We start from the raw sequence: 18,894 nt of genomic DNA, 5'->3' as shown, positions 1-18,894 counted from the left end.
AGTAACAGTGGATACATAAGCCACTGCACAGCAGTCTTCATATTGAAGAGTAGTTGACCAACAGATAATAGCCTCCACAGTTTTTTGGGGGGTGCTTTTATTTGGTTATAGTTCATTGTTTTTGGTTTTGGAGGTATTGATTTATTTGGGAGGAAATATTGTTTTATTGGCTTTGTTTTTGAGAAAGAATTTAAGATTGGGAGGGCAAGGAAGAGGAGAAAATTTGGAAGGAATTGTGAGAGAGAAATAATATGATCAAAATATGATTAAATTTAAAAAGTGTCTTGAATAATAAAAATAAAGTAAGAAAAAACAAGAAGCTACACCTATTTGTAACCTTCATACTCACCAGAGTCTACTTCTATAAGTAAACAGAGGCTGTAAGATTGCTTCTTTTCCTTCTTAACTTAATTTTTCAACAGTTCTAAGCATTGATATATGTTTTCTCTGACAGACCTAATTATCAGAACTTTTTTTCTTGCTCAGTAAAATGTCCAATGAATAGCTTTAGTTTTCCAATGTAAATGGTGGTTACGTTCCATCTATAACTTCCGAGTCACTTAAATTAATGAGCTACTGATGAAATAAGAATACTTTTGTGCTTATATTCAAAGTGTCACTGTTATATGTATATCATAAAAGGGAATAATTTTAACTAAATGATAAAAAATATGCAAATAAATTTAAAAGTTATTTCAAGGTTGATCTCAAACCCACCATGCAAACAAGGATGACCCATGAATATGTCTCTATATCCAAGTTCTAGGTTTATATTCATGAGACGCCATGCCAAGTTTTTCTTTCAGATTTTAAAATATTATTTGAGGCACATGTAATATTAAGGATATTTATAACCTTAAATTGGATATTTTAATTAAATAAACCCTGCAATGATCATATAAGGGCATGGGCTCTCAATCTTTTTAAAGATATGCCATTACTTGATGTTGAAACATTTTATGTAGTTTCTAATAAGACATCTCCAGTGTATCCTAGCCCACCATGTAGAATCCTCTGTACTGAAGAGCACAGAACACCATCTTCCCAGCTGGCTCTACCTGTACACACCTTGCAGATTTGAATATCACTCAGTGCTCATCATGTGACTTCAGCACTTTGCTGTTCCAGGATTCACAGATGGATTCCGTGCCTTGATTGCTTTTCTTGTGGTCAGGGGAGATGACATAACTGACCAGTGTGTTATTAGCTTTGTTGAGTGTGTTGCAAAGACAGAATTAGAAAACCTATAGTTCAAGTGTGAACTAAAGAAAACATGTGTGGTTGACCAGGAGGCTGGAGATCAAATCCTTGATGCAGGTCCACAACGACATAGAACATAATCTCACTTTAAGTAATTGTTCATGAACTTGACACTGACAGAACAGGCGGATGGGGAAAGACGGATGTGGGGTTCTGCATGAAGTGGTTTGTTGGAGGTTGTTTGGCTGCTGTGAGAATGATACTCACCTTTATCATGTCTTCATAGCTTACTAGTAAAAAGTTGTCCCTTGCTCTCATGGAAAGCCAGGCACGGGTATGTTCAAACCATGATCCATATATCACTGTGTGAGGGGAGGAGGAAATTTTGATTACATAGAATAAAAGTGAAGTCTGTCTGGTATTCTTCACCTTTCTGAAAATGTCAGACAGCTTTACTAAGGAAAGTCCAAAGATTATTTACAGTATTCAATATAACGTTTTTCTAGTAGCTATATCAGAAGAGCACTGGGTGGTAAAAAAAAAAAAAAAAAAAAAAAAAAAAAAGTTCATGAGGTTGTTCCACGCTGAAGCAAAGCTCTGATGGGTGAAATTTGGATAGAAAAAGCTCCAGATACTTTGGCCCCTTGTTATACTGGTATGCTGTTACATATTTGCTGCTGCCATTATTCTCTGGTATGTGTCATTCTGTGAATGGGCATGAAGTGATCACCACTCCCTTTAATGTAGTATGATTATCCCATGGAAATATACAATTCTACTGGGAATTTTTACCTGTGGATCATTATAAAAAATATTTCCTCACAAGATGAGCTATTTAACAGAAGTAATGATTTTATACAATAACAATGTTAGTTTAAACAGGATTTTGATGTTTGGTCTTTAGTAAATATAGTAATTGATTATGATAGAAAATAGTATAATGTGAAAGTTATATAGGTAAAAACAAGATATGGTGTTGTCCCTGCACCTGATGAAGCAGGGCTTGGAAAGAATAGATGATAAGAAGAACTAAATGTCACACAGCTAGTTTTTCATGGGGAGTCATATAGACTGTGGATTAGGTTAATGATTAAGAAAAACATTTGTGTCTCAAAAGCTAAGTTATCTGAAGTAATTTTAGACTTATTGTTAAGAGATGTATTCATGGGATTTGGTGTACATCATAGCTAAATAAAGCTTTAAATATGACTGAAGTATAGATAATATGTTTCTGTTAATAATTTTGAGGTAAAAATCCTGGGGAATCAAAATTAAAAATGCACAGAATTTAGTGAGGGACTCACTGACGTCAAAGAACATTAACAATTGTATCATTGTTATTATTAGCTAATGTGCTTTATTCTTAGAATGGGTTAGTGATCAAAGATGATTATTAATTCCTTGGGCCCATTTCTGCCATCAGCTTCTTGATATAAAAAAGCAGTTTATTAACGGGTATGCACCTTGAGGATTTAAAATAGAGATGACTCTTTCATATATAAAGTTTAGGTTTGTGATTTTTTTTTTAAATTCCTTGTAATATTGCCTTTTGAGATAAGAACAAAAGTGATTGATCCTTTCATTGAAATCACAAAATGCAGCCTGCTGATTAAAAATATGTTGCTTGTCTAAACTTTGTTCATCTGTAATGTGCTGTTTAGATACAAATGTATGTGACTTGTTGAGATAATGGTTTTCATTTGTAAATGTAGTATTTTTAATCATATAAAAGAAATGAAAAAATGTATTTTAACCTATGTTCACTGTAATAATTCACTTGAAAAATAGAATGTAACCATATTTCAATGCTTATGTTGTCTGAGAGATATATAGTTGGGATATATAGTCAGCAAAAGAAGAAAGAAAGAACAATAAAGAGATATGATGATGAAAAGACTCTGAAAGTGTGTGCATGTTTCTTTTCCTTTTTTGCAGGCTGCAGAGAGTTCAGTTTAGTCCCCCTCGTTGACTGCTGAAAAATTTTTACTCTCTCAGAGAGAAAATTCAAGTTCTGTGATTAATTCACCAAGTTCATGGTTTCCACATTGTGCCTTCACTGTGGAGAGTCATCCTCATAGCAGTGACTAAGTTCGAAAATAACACAGTGAGCTGATAAGATTAAATTTCTTAGTAAACTTATCACCTGACAACTTTACTTTTAATGCCACGAGGAGACATCCACTTGGAAGCATGCAGTGATATAGACATGAATTGTTGAAAACTGATCACAATAATACAGAAATCCAGAGTGGTGTGGGCATAGCCAGATTTGGACTTTTAAATGTCACCATGTCTGGGGAACTTTCTTAACCCTTTCTGAGGGAATTAACCTCCCAGTGGCATTCACCTCTATTGTTCAATAGTGTCTCCACAAGACACAAGCTTCCAAAACACAGATACTAGAGACCTCCCAGGCATAGACTCTCACACTCTCCCCAATGCTTTATTGGCATTCCCAGTGCTACTGTGATGTGTTTTCAACATTTACAGTGTCATCACTGTTCCTGGAATAGCTTTCCTCTCTGTTAATATTTTAGCCTCTACGCCACACTTGCGTTGTTGTTCCTCATTATTTGAAAAGCTAACTTAATCAAGCCAAGAAAAAAAAAAACAAGAGTTAAGCCAGGATTGGAGCAATAGGATATGTGAATTCAAAGTGTCTAAGATTTGAGTGAAAACTGGAGGTAAATGATCTATGGAGAGACTGTAGACAGAAAAAGAAATGACAATACATGACAGTATTAAGTCACTTAAAGTGATTGAAACTGGGGTTAGGTTATGATTTAGTAAAAAAAAAAATGCCTTGATTGTGTGAGAACCTGAGTATGAATACCCAGAAATCTATAGCATTGGATATTGAGATAGGAGAAATCCCAAAAGCTTGGGACCTGCTAATCTCATACATACACAGCAAAGAACTAGAAGAGACTGTCTCAAACAAGGTAGATATTAAAGCTCAACACCTGATGTATTGTCTGTCTTTAGCACAAGAACACACACTTTTACACTTTTGCATTCAAACTATCAAAAATACACATATCTATACATATCAAAAGAAAAGCTAAAAGTCAAGCTTTTATTTATCTGTAATGCCAAAACTCAGGAGATAGTGACAAGAGATGTCTAGGTGTTCAATGTTATTTTCAAGAACATAGTGTATTACTATTCTACCTTGGATACAACATTTCCTGACTCAAATCAAAAAGCTGCAAGTAAGGGAACCAAAAATAAGCCGATGACACATAACTAAATAATAATTAACAGGGCTTCTGCCTTGGAAATTGTTTTAAAAGATATTTGTGTTTTGGGGGACAGGGACTGCAAAAGGTATGTCAACAAGGCTGGTTCAGTCTTGTTGACAAGATGGCCTTGAAATATTTACCACATTAGTGTTGCAATCACGGGTTTGCACCATCCTATCCAGCCTGAATATTTGATATTTTGTTATATTTTAATTGCTATATATCAAGTGATGAAATTTGGTGGCTGACTCTGAAAACAAAAAACCACAAGATCTGAGTGTTAGTGGGTAGTAATATTAAAAAAAAAAAGAGAAGTAAATACCTGCTTCCTGGTTAAGTGTGCTAGGAAGAAAGCAAGATTCAATGACAGAGATGGAAAGAATATCTTATATTATGTTAGAAAGGAAGAATCTACTCAACACCTTCATCTGTTGAGTGAAATCAAATAAAGATACGATTCAAGGTTGTATGACATCATCAGTAAACATATTAATGAACAGAGTGAGGGGAATAAATCATCAAGTAGAAAGATATAGAAAGAGATGGGGAGAAGTAGGAGGGGGTAGAAAAAGAAATAGGATTTATAGGTAGATATTTGGAGAATATGAAAGGTCCTAGAAACTTGTAGTTAATGAAATAATTTTAAAATTTTATATTTTTTTATTTTTGTATATGATTGTGAGATTTTTATGATTATGAGACTTTGTGTGTGTGCCTGCCAAGATGAGAAAAGTGTTTCAGTTCTCCTGAAGCTGGAGTCATGGAGACTGTGAATCACTCTGTGTGTAAGTGCTGGGAAATAAACTCCCCTCCTCTGAAAAGAATCATGTGGGGGTTTTTTTGTTTTTTTTTTTTTGTTTTTTGTTTTTTTTACCGCTGAGCCATTTCTCAAGCTCCTAATTGCATAAATTTGAAAAGTAAGCCATATTGGACAATGAAAAATGGAAATGAGCACAAAATAATTTAAAAAATAAATAAATTATAAATGAAGTAAATAGAGACGGCAATGAGTTAGAGTATGTATCCTGTTAATCTGAAAAGCAGTTCTCAGTCTCAGGAATCCACATAAATTAGAAGCACACATGTGACTCCACAAAGCTGTTCCCAGGTTAGAACATATGTTCTGTGAAATGTGTGTACCCACACAGACATTGAAGACAACATACTCATCAGGTCATAATAAATGAGATGTTTTAAAAAGGGAAAAAGTCACAGTATGAAAGCAAGACAAAGGATGTGGGACAGTACAATAAGAGCAAAGATAACATAACAAGAAGATATGAGTGTGATTTCTAAGATATTTGTGACTCTATGAAAAGTACAAATCTAAGGTTCATCAGTCTAAAACATTTTAAAAACAATTTCCCAAATTTAAGAAAAGAGACATTGTATTGCATAGTTTCCACTGTTAACTAGACTCAACCTATAAACATCTTATAACAGAATTTTAAGGAGAAATTGCTTATGTCACATTAATCTTTGGACATGTTATTAAGTGATTATCTGGATTGTAAATGGATGATTTAGAAGGTGAATCACATTGTGTTTGGTCTCATTTGCTACTAATGGGGGATCAGAAAAGTATAAGTGAAGAGAAAGCTAACTGAGGACAAGAAAGCAAGTGTAAATATAGTTGTCTACATGTTCTTGACTGTTAACATATTACTTTAACTTCCTGACAAGTCTTCTCATTGATAATAAACTTTAACTCGGAGTTGAAAATAAAATAAACCCTTTTTTCTCTAGGTGGGTTTTTGTTAGAACAGATGCCAATTCAGATATTGGCAGAATTTAGGACATAACATAGACACAGTCAGTGATGGAGGAAGGTCATTGGTTAATTAATAAAGAAACTGCTTGGCCCTGATAGGTTAGAACATAGGTGGGTGGAGTAAACAGAACAGAATGCTGGGAGCAAGTGGAAGTGAGTTCATATGCCATGCTCCCCTCTGCCGGGCAGACGCGATGGAGCTCTGACCCAGGATGGACTTAGGCTAGAATCTTCCCGGTAAGTGCACCTTGGGGTGCTACACACATTATTAGAAATGGGCTAGTCCAGGTGCGAGAGTTAGCTAAGAAAAGGGTAGATATAATGGGCCAAGCAGTGTTTAAAAGAATACAGTTTGTGTGTTGTTATTTCGGAGCATAAGCTAGCCAGGCAGCTGGGAGCCGGGCTGAGGGAAGAGGCCCACAACTCCTACTACACAATCAGAAAGAAACTCCCATAATAATATTATAATTAAACAAAGAAAGTATATTTAAATTGACAAGAGAAAAATCACCAAGTCATGATGTGCAAGTGACTTCTTTCTAATCTGTTGCTTTCATTGGTTAATTAAAAAAGAAACTGCTTGGCCTTTGATAGGACAAAACATTAGGTAGGCAGAGTAGACAGAACAGAATGCTGGGAGAAAGAAGCCGAGTCAGTCACCATGATTCTCCCACTCCAGACAGAAGCAGGTTAAGATCTTTCCTGGTAAGCCAGCTTGTGGTGCTACAGAGAATATTAGAAATGGGCTAGATCAATATGTAAGAGCTAGCCAATAAGAGGTTAAAATGAATGGGCCAAGCAGTGTTCCAAAGAATACAGTTTCCATGTAATTATTTCGGGTAAAGTTAGCCTGATGGTGGGAAGCGCGCCTCTGTTCCTCACATCAAAGTCAAATGTAAAAAAAAAAAAAAAAAAAAAAAAAAAAAAAAAAAAAAAAAAAAAAAAAAAAAAAAAAAAAAAAAAAAAAAAAAAAAAAAAAAAAAGAAAGAAAATAAACAGGTAGGGATGGAGGGAAGGTTCAGCAGTTAAAAGAATACAAGTCTGTTCTAGTGAATCAGGATACAATTTCTAGTACCCATATGATAGCTCACAATGCCTACTTCCAGCCTCTGTGGGCATTAGACACATATACTTCAACATACATCATGAAAGAAAAGCACTTCTACACATAAAATAAAATAAACATACTTTATCAGGCCTACCACCCCCTCTTTCCTGCAGCTCTGGTGTCTTAGGAAAACACAGCAAAGATCAGGTCTGCTCAACTCATCTACCACCAAGGTCCAGAGTAATGGTCTTGAGCTGGTTTACCTCAATATAGAGACTATCCATGAATTTATGGATAATATGGAAGTGCCCAGTCCCGTGGAAGCATAGCTACAGGATGACTCTGAGCATTGGTAGGATATCTGAGAAGAATCTGGATGAGGCTCTAGTACTGATTATTTATCAGAAGCCAGAGGCCCTGAACCAGATTAAATACTCATTACAGTGACATTTGCAAGTAATGCTGTTTGGTAAAAAGAGTGTTCTGCATGATCAGCCACAGCCTGATGAATTCTTCTAGATCTTCAGAGAACAAGAATGCTTTTTGATCTGTTCCATAAAAGAAGTCACACCAACAAAATATTTCTGTGATGTATCATCTTGATAAAACAAAGCAGACAAAAAGTCAAAAAAATACACAATAATGCCTATAATTTACATAGATAAAAACTTCTCACCAAAACCTTTCTAACCAAATTCAGTAACTCATCAAAGAATATTAAAATGAGTGAATAGGTAAATTTCTTGCTACCAAACCTGATGAACTAAATCCACATGGCAAAAAAAAAAAAAAAAAAAAAAAAAAAAAAAAAAAAAGAAAAAAAAAAATCACATTTTTATCTTTTTTTTGCTGTGATAAAATACTATGAAAAAGGTAACTTAAGGAAGATAAAGCTTATTTTTGGCCTGGGTATTCAGAGATCTTAGAACAAATGTTGAGGTAGAGTATAGGATCTGAAAGCTGAGAGTTCATTTCCTCAACTCCGAGAAACAGAGCAAGGAAACTGGTGAAGTGGCTTAATAATTTAATCTCTCAAACTCACACTCACTGATATACTTTCACTATCAAGGCTGTGCCTCATAAATCTTCTAAAATAGTATCATCAGCTGTTTGAAACAAGTATTCATATGCCTGCGTCTTTGTGAAGGCATTTGTCATTTAAACCAGCATAGCATAAATGATAATATCTATATTAGTACTGGAAATGTTGTCAGGGTGGTGTGTCAAAACTGTTACTGTGCCCTGTTTTCAGTTGTGCATGAGAATAGGCAGGCTTTACAGTTAGACTTGAAATTCTGATAAGCCTTGAATCCACAAAAACGTTGAATGTAGAGGAATAAGATGGAACCCAGTAGAGGCTATATAATATACAATAGGATAGGGATATAGCAAAGTTAGTTAACTTATATGGATTTGGGTGTTTGAGCCCCAGCATTAAATAAACAGAATATGGAAATAGGTACTTGAAGTCCTAGGACAGAAGAGGTAGATACAGTAGGAGGAGACCTTCAAGGTTGTCATTGGTAATATGGAAAGTTCAAACTCAGCCTAAGCTACATCATACATATGTATGTAAACCTCCTTCAGCTCCTAGACTCAACAGGATAGTCACCATAACCAGTCAAAATAAGTTGCTAATGACTCTGGATTCTTAATAAGGTTTTTATTAGCAAAGAAAAAATAACCAGATACAAGAACATCTCTGGGATTTTTGATGACACAGATAACCTTAAATAGAAAGAAATGTAAATGAAGGTCAATATACATATTCCCAAACTTAGTGGCACAATTTATGTGAGATATCAATCAAATATTCATGATGTTTCCAAAAAACTTTTATTCTGTTTATTTGGACAAAATATATACAGAAGTGAAAATTATCTATAATCATAATATCTTTTGATAATCTAATTTGACTATAGAAATGTAAAACAAATTTACTGAAGTCACTGAGATGATTAAAAACACCCACTGTAAAAGGATATCTTATATAAACAGGGTGCTTCTTGGTAGAATAAATTCAATGTGCATTTGATTAAAGATTTGTCAACAAATGGACACTGACCTTGGCCTTGGAACTAAAGAAAGACTTGGGGAAAAGATGGATGGGAAGGTGGGAAATCATGAGGCGTGGTCCTTTTTGATTGGTTAATTCTAGATACCCTCTTTTAGACTCTATCCAGGGTGAGCGTTCCCAGATAGGCACAGATTGAATCCACTTGGGATTCCCCTTGGTTTGAATCAAGCAGACAGTCTCAACAAGCCAGTTAGTTCCTGAAGAAAAAAAGAAAACTTATAGTCATTCATTCAAACACTGATTGTGAAAAAAGGCCTCAAGTTGAAATATTTTTATTCAATTTACAGTGCAGATGTTTCCAACCACACAGAGATGTGGTTTTCACAATGTCCACATGGTTTAAGTACAAAGTATATTTCTCCAGGACATTCCCAATGCTTACCTGGCAAAGTTGAGACTTTATATTCAATAAACCCACCTACCAGTTGAAAATCCCCTACAGTTCTGGGCCCTTATCATTCTACATTCTGGTACAGTGAATAAACCTTTCTCAGATATTTCCCAGGGATGCAACTGTGGAATCTGTCCATGAAACTTGCTCTTTTTATTTAAAACATTGCCATTGAGATGTACCCTCATCGCTGTGTGTGGTTGAGTATTGCTACAGTAAAGGTAAATAAATTCCCTTGTGTCTATTTTCCCCACACACACACTTGTATCTGTGTTTATATGCTTATTTGTCAAAGGATGTTTCTCTAGCTCTGCTCTGGGCTATCTTCTGGATCCTTTACCTGCATTCCACTACCCTTGCTTCACCATGTTATTACAGTTTCAATGTCAGCAACCTAGTACTTACCCACGCTCAATTCTTTTGGCACCCACCAAACAACCCTCCCTCAATTGCCCATGATGTCTTTTTTGTTCCTTCAGTTTTGAGACTCTTTCCATTACCTAGACAAGGTTCGTGTCCTTGTCCATGGACCTAATATGCATGCTGTTAGGATTCCAGCTTTGGTCACCTGTTTAGATCGTAGCAAAGGTTGAGAAGTAAAATATATAGTGTAGGAAAGAAATCACTAACATCCCATAGTTTGTTCTGAAATGTGCTACAATTAGGAAAAGAGTAGATATTGCAACAGCCAGCCAAAGGTTACTATTTAAGCAGTTGTGAACTTACTCAGATGTCTTACTGGAGAATTCCTCTACCTGTCATTGTCCTCTTCTCCGTACATTCTTACAACCATGCCTTTTCCTCTAGGTGCTATTTCTTCTGTTAATTCTCATCAATCCCGCTCTTCCACTTTCTTTTCTACACTAATGCCAGAAACAGACTAATGCCAGAGACTGCTTTATGTTATACTGTCTATAAGTTGGTACTCTGATCCCACAGGTTAGGGTAGAGTTGTTTCATTAAGTGGAAATACTCTCACTCACCAAGCCCACAGAGTGTTGAACATATGAGATACATAAAGCACTCCAGTCATCACCAAAATTAGTAAATATAAAAGCTCTAACCTTTCCCAGACACTTAAGATCATTTTCCGTGATGGTCCTTACCAGATTTTGGGTAACTCAGTATGACTGTGTCTTCATCTCTGAATCCAAACTTATTGTGGCACTCTCCAATAATTTCTTTTTCATGATCTAGAACAGGGAAAGGTATTCCTTCAAACCAGAGGAAGTCTGACATGGCAAATACTTCTTTTTGGGTGCTCTTAGGATTCCGATATTGGCCCCCTGTTTTGATTATAGCAAATTATGAGAGGTAAAAGGTACAGTGTAGACAAATAAATCATTAACATCCCATAGTTTGTTACGAAATGGAATATGGGTAGCAAGAAATAGATATTGCAACAGTCATCCAAAGGTCGCTGTATTAAGCAATTGTGAACTCATTCAGAAATCATTCTGGAAAATTGTGAGGTTGAGGTTATGACTCCAAACCAGTAACTCAATAACAAGTAGTTGGACATAGAAAAAAACCATAATTTAAAATGTTTTCAATAAGACACTGAGGGTTATTTCACTCTTTTGTATCTGTTGAGGTTTGCATTGTTACCAAGTATGTGGTCAAGTTTAGAGAAGGTTCCATGAGGTGCAAAGAAGGTATATTCTTTTGTGTTTGGGTGAAATGTTCTATAGATGTCTGTTACATCAGTTTGAGTCATGGCATCTGCTAGTTCTCTTATTTCTCTGTTAAGTTTCTATCTGGTTGACCTGCCCATTGCAGAAGAATGGTGTCTTAACATCTCCTACTATTACCATGTGGGATTTGATGTGCTATTTAAGCTTTAGTAATTTTTTATTGTTTTTTATATGTGGGTGCTCCTGTATTTGGGGCATAGATGTTCAGGATTGAGATTTCATCTTGATTGATTTTTTTCCTATGATGAGTATGAAGTGTCCTTTACCATCTTGTCTGATTTATCAGTTTGAAGTCTACTTTATTAGATATTAGGATAGCTACTTCTGCTTTTATTCCTGGGTACATTTGATTGGAAAATCTTTTTCCATCCCTTTACACTGAGGTAAAATCTTTATTTGAGGTTTAGGTGTATTTCTTATATACAGCAGAAGGGTGGGTCCTGCTTTCACATGTATTCTGTTTGCTTATTTTTTTAGGTGAATTGAGCCCATTGGTATTAAGAGATATTAATGGCCAATGTTACATTTTGATGGTAGTATTTGTGTGTGGTATTCAACCTACCTGAGACCCAGCAACACCACCCTTGGGAATATACTCAAAAGATGCTCAATTATACTATAAGGACATTAGTTCAGCTAGGTTAATAGATGCATTATTTACAATAGCCAGAAACGACCTAGATGCTCCTCAAACAAAGAATGGATAAAGAAAAATGCGGCCTATTTACACAATGTAATACTACTCAGCTATGGAAACAAATTAAATCTACAAATTGTCACAGAAATGGTTGGAACTAAATAAAACCATTTCAAATGATGTAACCCAGATGCAAAAATATGAGTATGGTATGTACCTACTTATAAGCAGATACTAGATGTAAAACAAAGGATAATGAGCCCATGACCCCAGAGAAACTAAGTGACAAGGAGAACCCCAAGAGAAATATATGTTAATCCTACTGGGAAGGGGAAATAGACAAAATCTCATAAGAAACTATGTTTGATGGTGGTGGGGACAGAATGAAGGCAGAAGCGGAAAGTGAAGGGAGAAGTAAGGGTGGTAGGACAAGATGAGAGAAAGGGATGGGGAAGATGGGGAAGGATAGTGACAGAGAGAAAGGAAAGTGATATCTTGATTGAGGGATCCATTATGTGGCTAGCACAAGATGTGGTATTAGAGAAATTTACAAAAATCCACAAAGATGACCCCAGATAAGACCCTAAGAAATAATGGAGAGGGTGCCTGAACTAGCCTTGTGCTGTAGTCAGATTGATGACTATCTTCATTGTCATCATAGAACCTTCATCCAGCAGCTGATAGAAGCAGAGGCAGAGATTCACAGTGGAGCGAGAGCTGAGCTTCCAAAGTCCAGTTGAAGTGTGAAAGGAGTGAGAATATTAGCAATAAGGTCAAGACCATGATGGAGATACCCCTGATGGAGTTTACCTGAGTTAATGGGAAACTACCACCTCCAGCATAGGACCAAACTAGGCCCTCTGAATGTGAGTGACAATGACTGAATGTGAGTGTATATGACTGGGGCAGACTGGGGGGACCCTGACAGTGGGACCAGAATTTATCCCCACTGCTTATCCTTACTTTTTAAGAACCCATTTTATTTGGAGGGGTATCTTCCTTACCCTATATATAGTGGAAGGCTTTGGTCCTGCCTCAAAACAATATGTGTTGTCTACTCCCCATGGGAAGCCTTACCCTCTCTAAGAAGTGGATGCAGGTGGAGTGGACATGAATGTGGAGAGAACTGTAGCAGAGGATTAAGTAGGAATTGGGATTATTATGTAAAATGAGAAAATATAGTTTTTTAATAAATAAATTTAAAAATTAAATAATAAAAATAAAATGTTTTTGATACAATTTAGCTTTCAGAATAGTTTCACCTTTACAGAAAAATTACAGAGATCATACCAAATGCTGTCATGTAACATTCTTTATCTTGAATGTGTAGTTGGCGTTTTTGAGAAACTCATAGCTCCCTAACTGTACTATATGATTCCCATATCCTTCTTCCCCTCCATTGCATCCCTCCATTTCTCATCTTTATGATCCCTTCTTCAATTTTCACTTCTATGTGTATGGTATTACATGTATCTATGACCTACTGAGTCAAATTAGCTCTGTTTGTATGGGAATATAGCCTTAGTTAAGCACTTGGGATTGGACATTCAGTATAATATTTCCACTCCAGAGGCAGCAGATTCTTCCTCGTTCAGCAGACAATGATCTGTTGTATTCTTTTGTCTACAGGTAAGACCATGTAGAATTTTGCCCGTCCTCATTTGTTTACCAACTTATACCTTTATGGTGGTTCTTTTTGTTAAATATGTTAATGAAAGTTTATAGGCATATTTGCCTGTCATGGCTATGGGATGTATTCTATTGATGGGCATCCTGGGCCTCTGAAGTCTTTCTGTCCTCTATTCCATTGTTTTTACCAAGCCATAGGTTGAAGAGATATACTGGAGATGCATCAGTTGGCATTGGACACATTAAAGTCAATTATTCTCTACATTTTGACAAGTTGTGTGACTTCATGATAATCTTTATATATTGAAAAAAGAAGTTTCTTTATGAGGAGTGAGAACTTTATTTACCTGTGGGTATAAAGACAAGTATTTAGAGAACAGCTAGAAAGTACACTTGTTTAGGAAACTGGCAGCAATGGGTTCATAAGTCACTTGAACTTATGACCTCTCCAGGCCCAAATGGTTGGCTGTGTTTAAAGTACCAGACATGGCTTTCCTCTCTTTGAATGAGTCCTTAGTTCAATTACACAGCATTGAAATTTTCCCAAGATAAAAGAACCACTATTGCACCATCGAAGATAACCTGAAATCCAGTTATTTTTACGGATCACAGATATCACATCTGTGTAGGATAAGTGATTGCTCCTCTCTCTTGGCTGTTTTTTAATTTTTTGAAAGCCATTTCTCAGAAACATGGTACCAGATCATTTTTAATTCAATTTCCCCAATATCTGTGGCTGATTTGCTTTGTCTCTTCAGCAATAGAGTCATAGCTTCAAGTTCTATGAGCCAATCAAGGGTAACAATAGCTGTTAATGTTTTGGAGGTCTCTTAGGCTACCCTGACCAAAATCCTGAGAGGAGATTTGTCTTGCATGGTACTGGGTCTTTTTTGATATATAGTCCATAGTACTTGGGTAGTATTATCAGTATAAAAGGTAAAACATCACTAAAATACATGTTAATACATGCACATTGTATGTGATCTTAGATAAATATTAGATAGCCAGAGTCTATATCTTTTCAAACATCTTTAGTAATATTTATTCTTTCTTATTCACAGTCACTTTGTATTATCATCTATGTCCACTGCTCACTTAAATCTCCTTGATTGGGAACTTCCTTCAGCCAATGACATTAGGAAGGCTAGACCAGGTTGGGGCGTGACTTTTGGGTTCCCAAAAAGCCACAATCCAGCCCACAATGCTTGCTATCTTGTTCCTGTGCTCCACATCTTGAGGATAGCTCCCCTTCTTGTTCCATGAGTTTTCTGCCTTTAATAAAGAAAGACCTTGGAGTCATCTTGGGATTATTTGACTTGTGCTCACCCTTTAAAATGTTCTGCTTCATCTGGTGCCCAGCCTGGTGTGGGGCTTCGTCCATACTCTCTCTTCAGAATGCCCAGGCACCTCTGTGTGGCTCCTGTTTTGCCAGTTCTGTGCATTCCCTGCTAGCATCTGGCAACCAACCTTCCACCCCCTCATCTGTCACTGTTAATCAGTTCCATCTTGAGCATGCTCCTGCCTCTGCAGCCAGCGATCCTTGTGGCATGCACAGTCCCTGACTCACAACTGACAGAACTTTAGGCTTTCTTCTTATTCTAGTCAGCAACTCTCAGAATCACTATGATAGTCATTAATAACTGCTCTTAATTTGTTAAACAAAGCATATATTTCAGTACCTAAGTAAGCACCACATGTAGTGTGCCACAGTTTGTTCTCTTGGCCACATAGCTACAACTGTGACACATATTGTCGAATAAAGACTATTACACGTATTCCAATTTACTGTACTTGCCTTACAATAGGTAAGATCTGAAAAACTACAAAACAGCAATAATAGTTCAGGAGTTTAATAATTATTTTGTATATGCTTTGGATGGTATTCTGAAAGGCATAAATGATTTTCCTTATTCATCCATTTATTTGATTCTAGAGATTGGTTTTGTTTTTCATATTATCTCATTAAGAAAATGGTTTGATAACAGAGCCAAGAATGCTGCACTTTTAGGAATGATACACTTTTTTATGGACTAATAATGAACAGCTAGTTTTGAAGATCAATAAGAAGAAGAGGGATAGCATCAGTTTGACAGAAAAAATCCAGTCAATGTTGAAGGGTGCTGAGACATTATCTGAGAGAATTCAAACTGATGACTTTAATAATTGGGATCTGTCAAAAAGTTATGATAGATTAATGGATAAGATATCTCTCCAATAAGGAAATATGCACACCATAAATATTATGTCCAAAAATAAGACATTATCTATACTGGACAAATTTACTACCTTCAAATATTCAATGAGGACATTCACTGGGCAGGAGATTCAGATTTTATAAAAGGCAGTGATAAAAAGATTCGAAAGATTGAGGGAAATTATTGAAAATAATGAGCAAGGAGATCCATCCAGAGTGGTGAGTGAGTGGTCACCCAGCCAGCCAGTCCCAGGGAACAAAGTCCAGGCCCCCTTCAATTTCCTAAACTTCTCTGGCCATCCAGTTGGATGCCTTCCTGGCTACTGAATTTCTTTATTTACCCCATCCCATCTTGCCCACAAGCACTCCTTTTCATCTGTGGGGTCCTTGGATCCCCCATCTCAGCCTGCTTCAGGGTGGAGGGGATCTGAGAGCCACCTCTAGTGCTGAGGGGACCTAAGAGAGGGCAGACCAAGAACCCCCCCCCCCAAGTACACAGACAGCCACAGCAAAGATTGGACCAAGACACCAAGACTCTCCTGGCAGCATTTGAAGGAAGAGATGGGCAGGTGCCAATGCAAGAATTCCTCCAAAAATGTGAAAAGCAATGTGATAACAACAGAATCCAGTGAGCACACAATAGGAAGACTTGAACACCCTATTCCTAAAGAAGTAGAAGAAATCGACTTTAAACGTAACCTTATGAAAATGATGGAGACCCTTAAACAGGAAGTGAAAAACTCCCTTAAAGAAATGGAAGAGAAGACACACAAAAAGTTAGAAGAAATTAATAAATCCTCAAAGATACCCAAGAAAACTAAAAAAAGGCAATCAAACAGGTAAAGAAAACAGTTCAAGACTTGAAGAATAAAAGGGAGGTAATAAAGAAAACACAAACCAAGGGACGGCTGGATATGGAAAATCTGGGTAAAAGAATAGGAACTACAGAGACAGTATTACCAACAGAATACAAGAGATAGAAGAAATAATCTCATGTGCTGAAGATACAATAGAGGAAATATATGCATTGATCAAAGAAAACAGCAAATCCAACAAATTCTTAACACAAAGAACTAGGAACTCAGGGGCACCATGAAAAGACCAAACCTAAGAATAATAGCGGTAGAAGAATGAGAAGAATTATAGCTCAAAAGCCCAGAAAATATATTCAACAAAATTATAGAAGAAAACTTTCCCGACCTAAAGAAGGATATTCCTATGAAGATACAATAAGCTTACAGAATACCAAGTAGACTGGATCAAAAAAAAAAAATTCCCTCACAATATAATAATAAAAACACAAATACAGAATAAAGAAAGAATATTAAGAGCTGCAAAGAAAAAGGGTCAAGTAACATATACAGGCAAACCTATCAGAATTACACCTGACTTTTCTCTGGAAACCATGAAAGCCATATGGTCTTGGATAGATGTGCTGCCGACACTAAGAGACCATGGATGCAAGCCCAGACAACTATACCCAGCAAGGCTTTCTTTCACCATAGATGGAGAAAACAAGATAGTCCATGACAAAAACAGATTTAAACAATATGTAGCCACAAACTCAGCCTTACAGAAAGTGCTAGAAGGAAAAACACAACCCAATGAAGCCAACAACACCCACAATAGCACAGACATCTGACAACCCTCTACCAGCATAACTCAAAGAAGGGAAACACACAAACAGTACAACCAAAAAATTACCCGAGTTAACAAACACTGGTCATTAATATCACTTAATATTAATGAACTCAATTCACCTATAAAATGTGCCTATAAAAAGGCACATGTTAAGAAAATTGATTGATATGAAAAAAGGATCAAACATTCTGCTGTCTACAAAAAACACACCTCAACCTCAAAGACAGACCTCAGAGTAAAGGGTTGGGAAAAGGTTTTCCAAGCAAATTGACCTAAGAAACAATCAGGTGTGACTATCTTAATATCTAACAAAATTGATTTCAAACTAAAATCAATCAGAAGAGATGGAGAAGGATACTTTATACTCATAACAGGAACAATTCATCAAGATGAATTCTCAGTGATATCTATGCCCCTAATATAAAATCACCCACATATGTGAAAGAAACTTTACTAGAACTCAAATCACAGATCAAACTCCACAGAGTAATAGTAGGAGATTTCAACACTCTGCTCTCACCAATGAACAGGACAACCAGAGAGAAATAAGAGTACTAACAAATGTAATGAATCACATGGACTTAACAGACATCTATAGAACATTCCACCCAAATAGGAAAGAATACACCTTCTTCTCAGCATCTCACAAAACCTTCTCAAAAATTGATCACATACTTGGTAAAAAGGCAAACATCCACAGATACAAAAAAAATTGGAGTAACCACCAGTGTCTGATTGGATCACTATGGAATAAAGTTAGAATTTAACAATAATTCTAACCCCAGAAAGCCTACAAACTCATGGAAACTGAACAGTCAGCTACTGAACCACCCATGGGTCAAGGAAGAAATAAATAAAAAAATTAAAGTCTTCCTTAAATTTAAAAGATAATAAAGACACAACATACCCAAACCTATGCGACACTATGAAAGTAGTGCTAAGAGAAAAGTTCATAGCACTAAAGTACCCACATAAAGAAAATGAAGAAAGCTCACATTAGAGACTTAACAGTACACATGAAAGCTCTAGGAAAAAAAGCAGACTCACCCAGGAGGAGTAGAAGACTGGAAATAATCAAACTGAGGGCTGGAATCAACAAAATAGAAACAGAAAACAATCTAAAGAATCAATGAAACAAAAAGCTGGTTCCTGGAGAAAATCAACAAGATTGACAACCCCCTATCCAAACTAATCAAAAAGCAGAGATAGAACACACGAATTAATAAGATCAGAAATGAAAAGGAGGATATATTAACAGACACTGAGGAAATAAGAGAATCATTAGATCCTACTACAAAAGCCTGTATGTCACAAAATTGAAAAATGTAAAAGAAATGGACATCTCTTAGATAAGTACCATATACCAAAAT

The 18,894-nt window shown here is 36.2% G+C and overlaps 1 protein-coding gene across 1 annotated transcript in view; it reads right to left on the bottom strand.

The window, feature by feature from the left end:
• LOC126494651 (bile salt sulfotransferase 2-like) overlaps positions 1 to 18,888 on the bottom strand; it is a 32,516-nt gene extending 13,628 nt beyond the window's left edge. The window contains exons 1-5 of the mRNA XM_050132095.1: positions 10,836 to 18,888; positions 9,327 to 9,535; positions 8,874 to 8,989; positions 4,765 to 4,784; positions 1,468 to 1,562 (exon numbers count right to left, since the gene is read on the bottom strand). Of these exons, the coding sequence (XP_049988052.1) occupies positions 1,468 to 1,562; positions 4,765 to 4,784; positions 8,874 to 8,989; positions 9,327 to 9,535; positions 10,836 to 10,968 (573 nt within the window). The 5' untranslated portion in view covers positions 10,969 to 18,888. The remainder of the gene's footprint in view (positions 1 to 1,467; positions 1,563 to 4,764; positions 4,785 to 8,873; positions 8,990 to 9,326; positions 9,536 to 10,835) is intronic.
• Between the last annotated feature and the right edge of the window lie 6 nt (positions 18,889 to 18,894).

This window comes from Alexandromys fortis, unplaced genomic scaffold (assembly GCF_014885135.2).
Source record: "Alexandromys fortis isolate MF-2015 unplaced genomic scaffold, M_Fortis_MF-2015_v1.1 scaffold_381, whole genome shotgun sequence".
In the NCBI taxonomy this organism is placed as follows: Eukaryota; Metazoa; Chordata; class Mammalia; order Rodentia; family Cricetidae; genus Alexandromys; species Alexandromys fortis.
The sequence above is the reverse complement of the archived record's forward strand: the minus strand, read 5'-3'. Positions and strand labels throughout refer to the sequence as shown.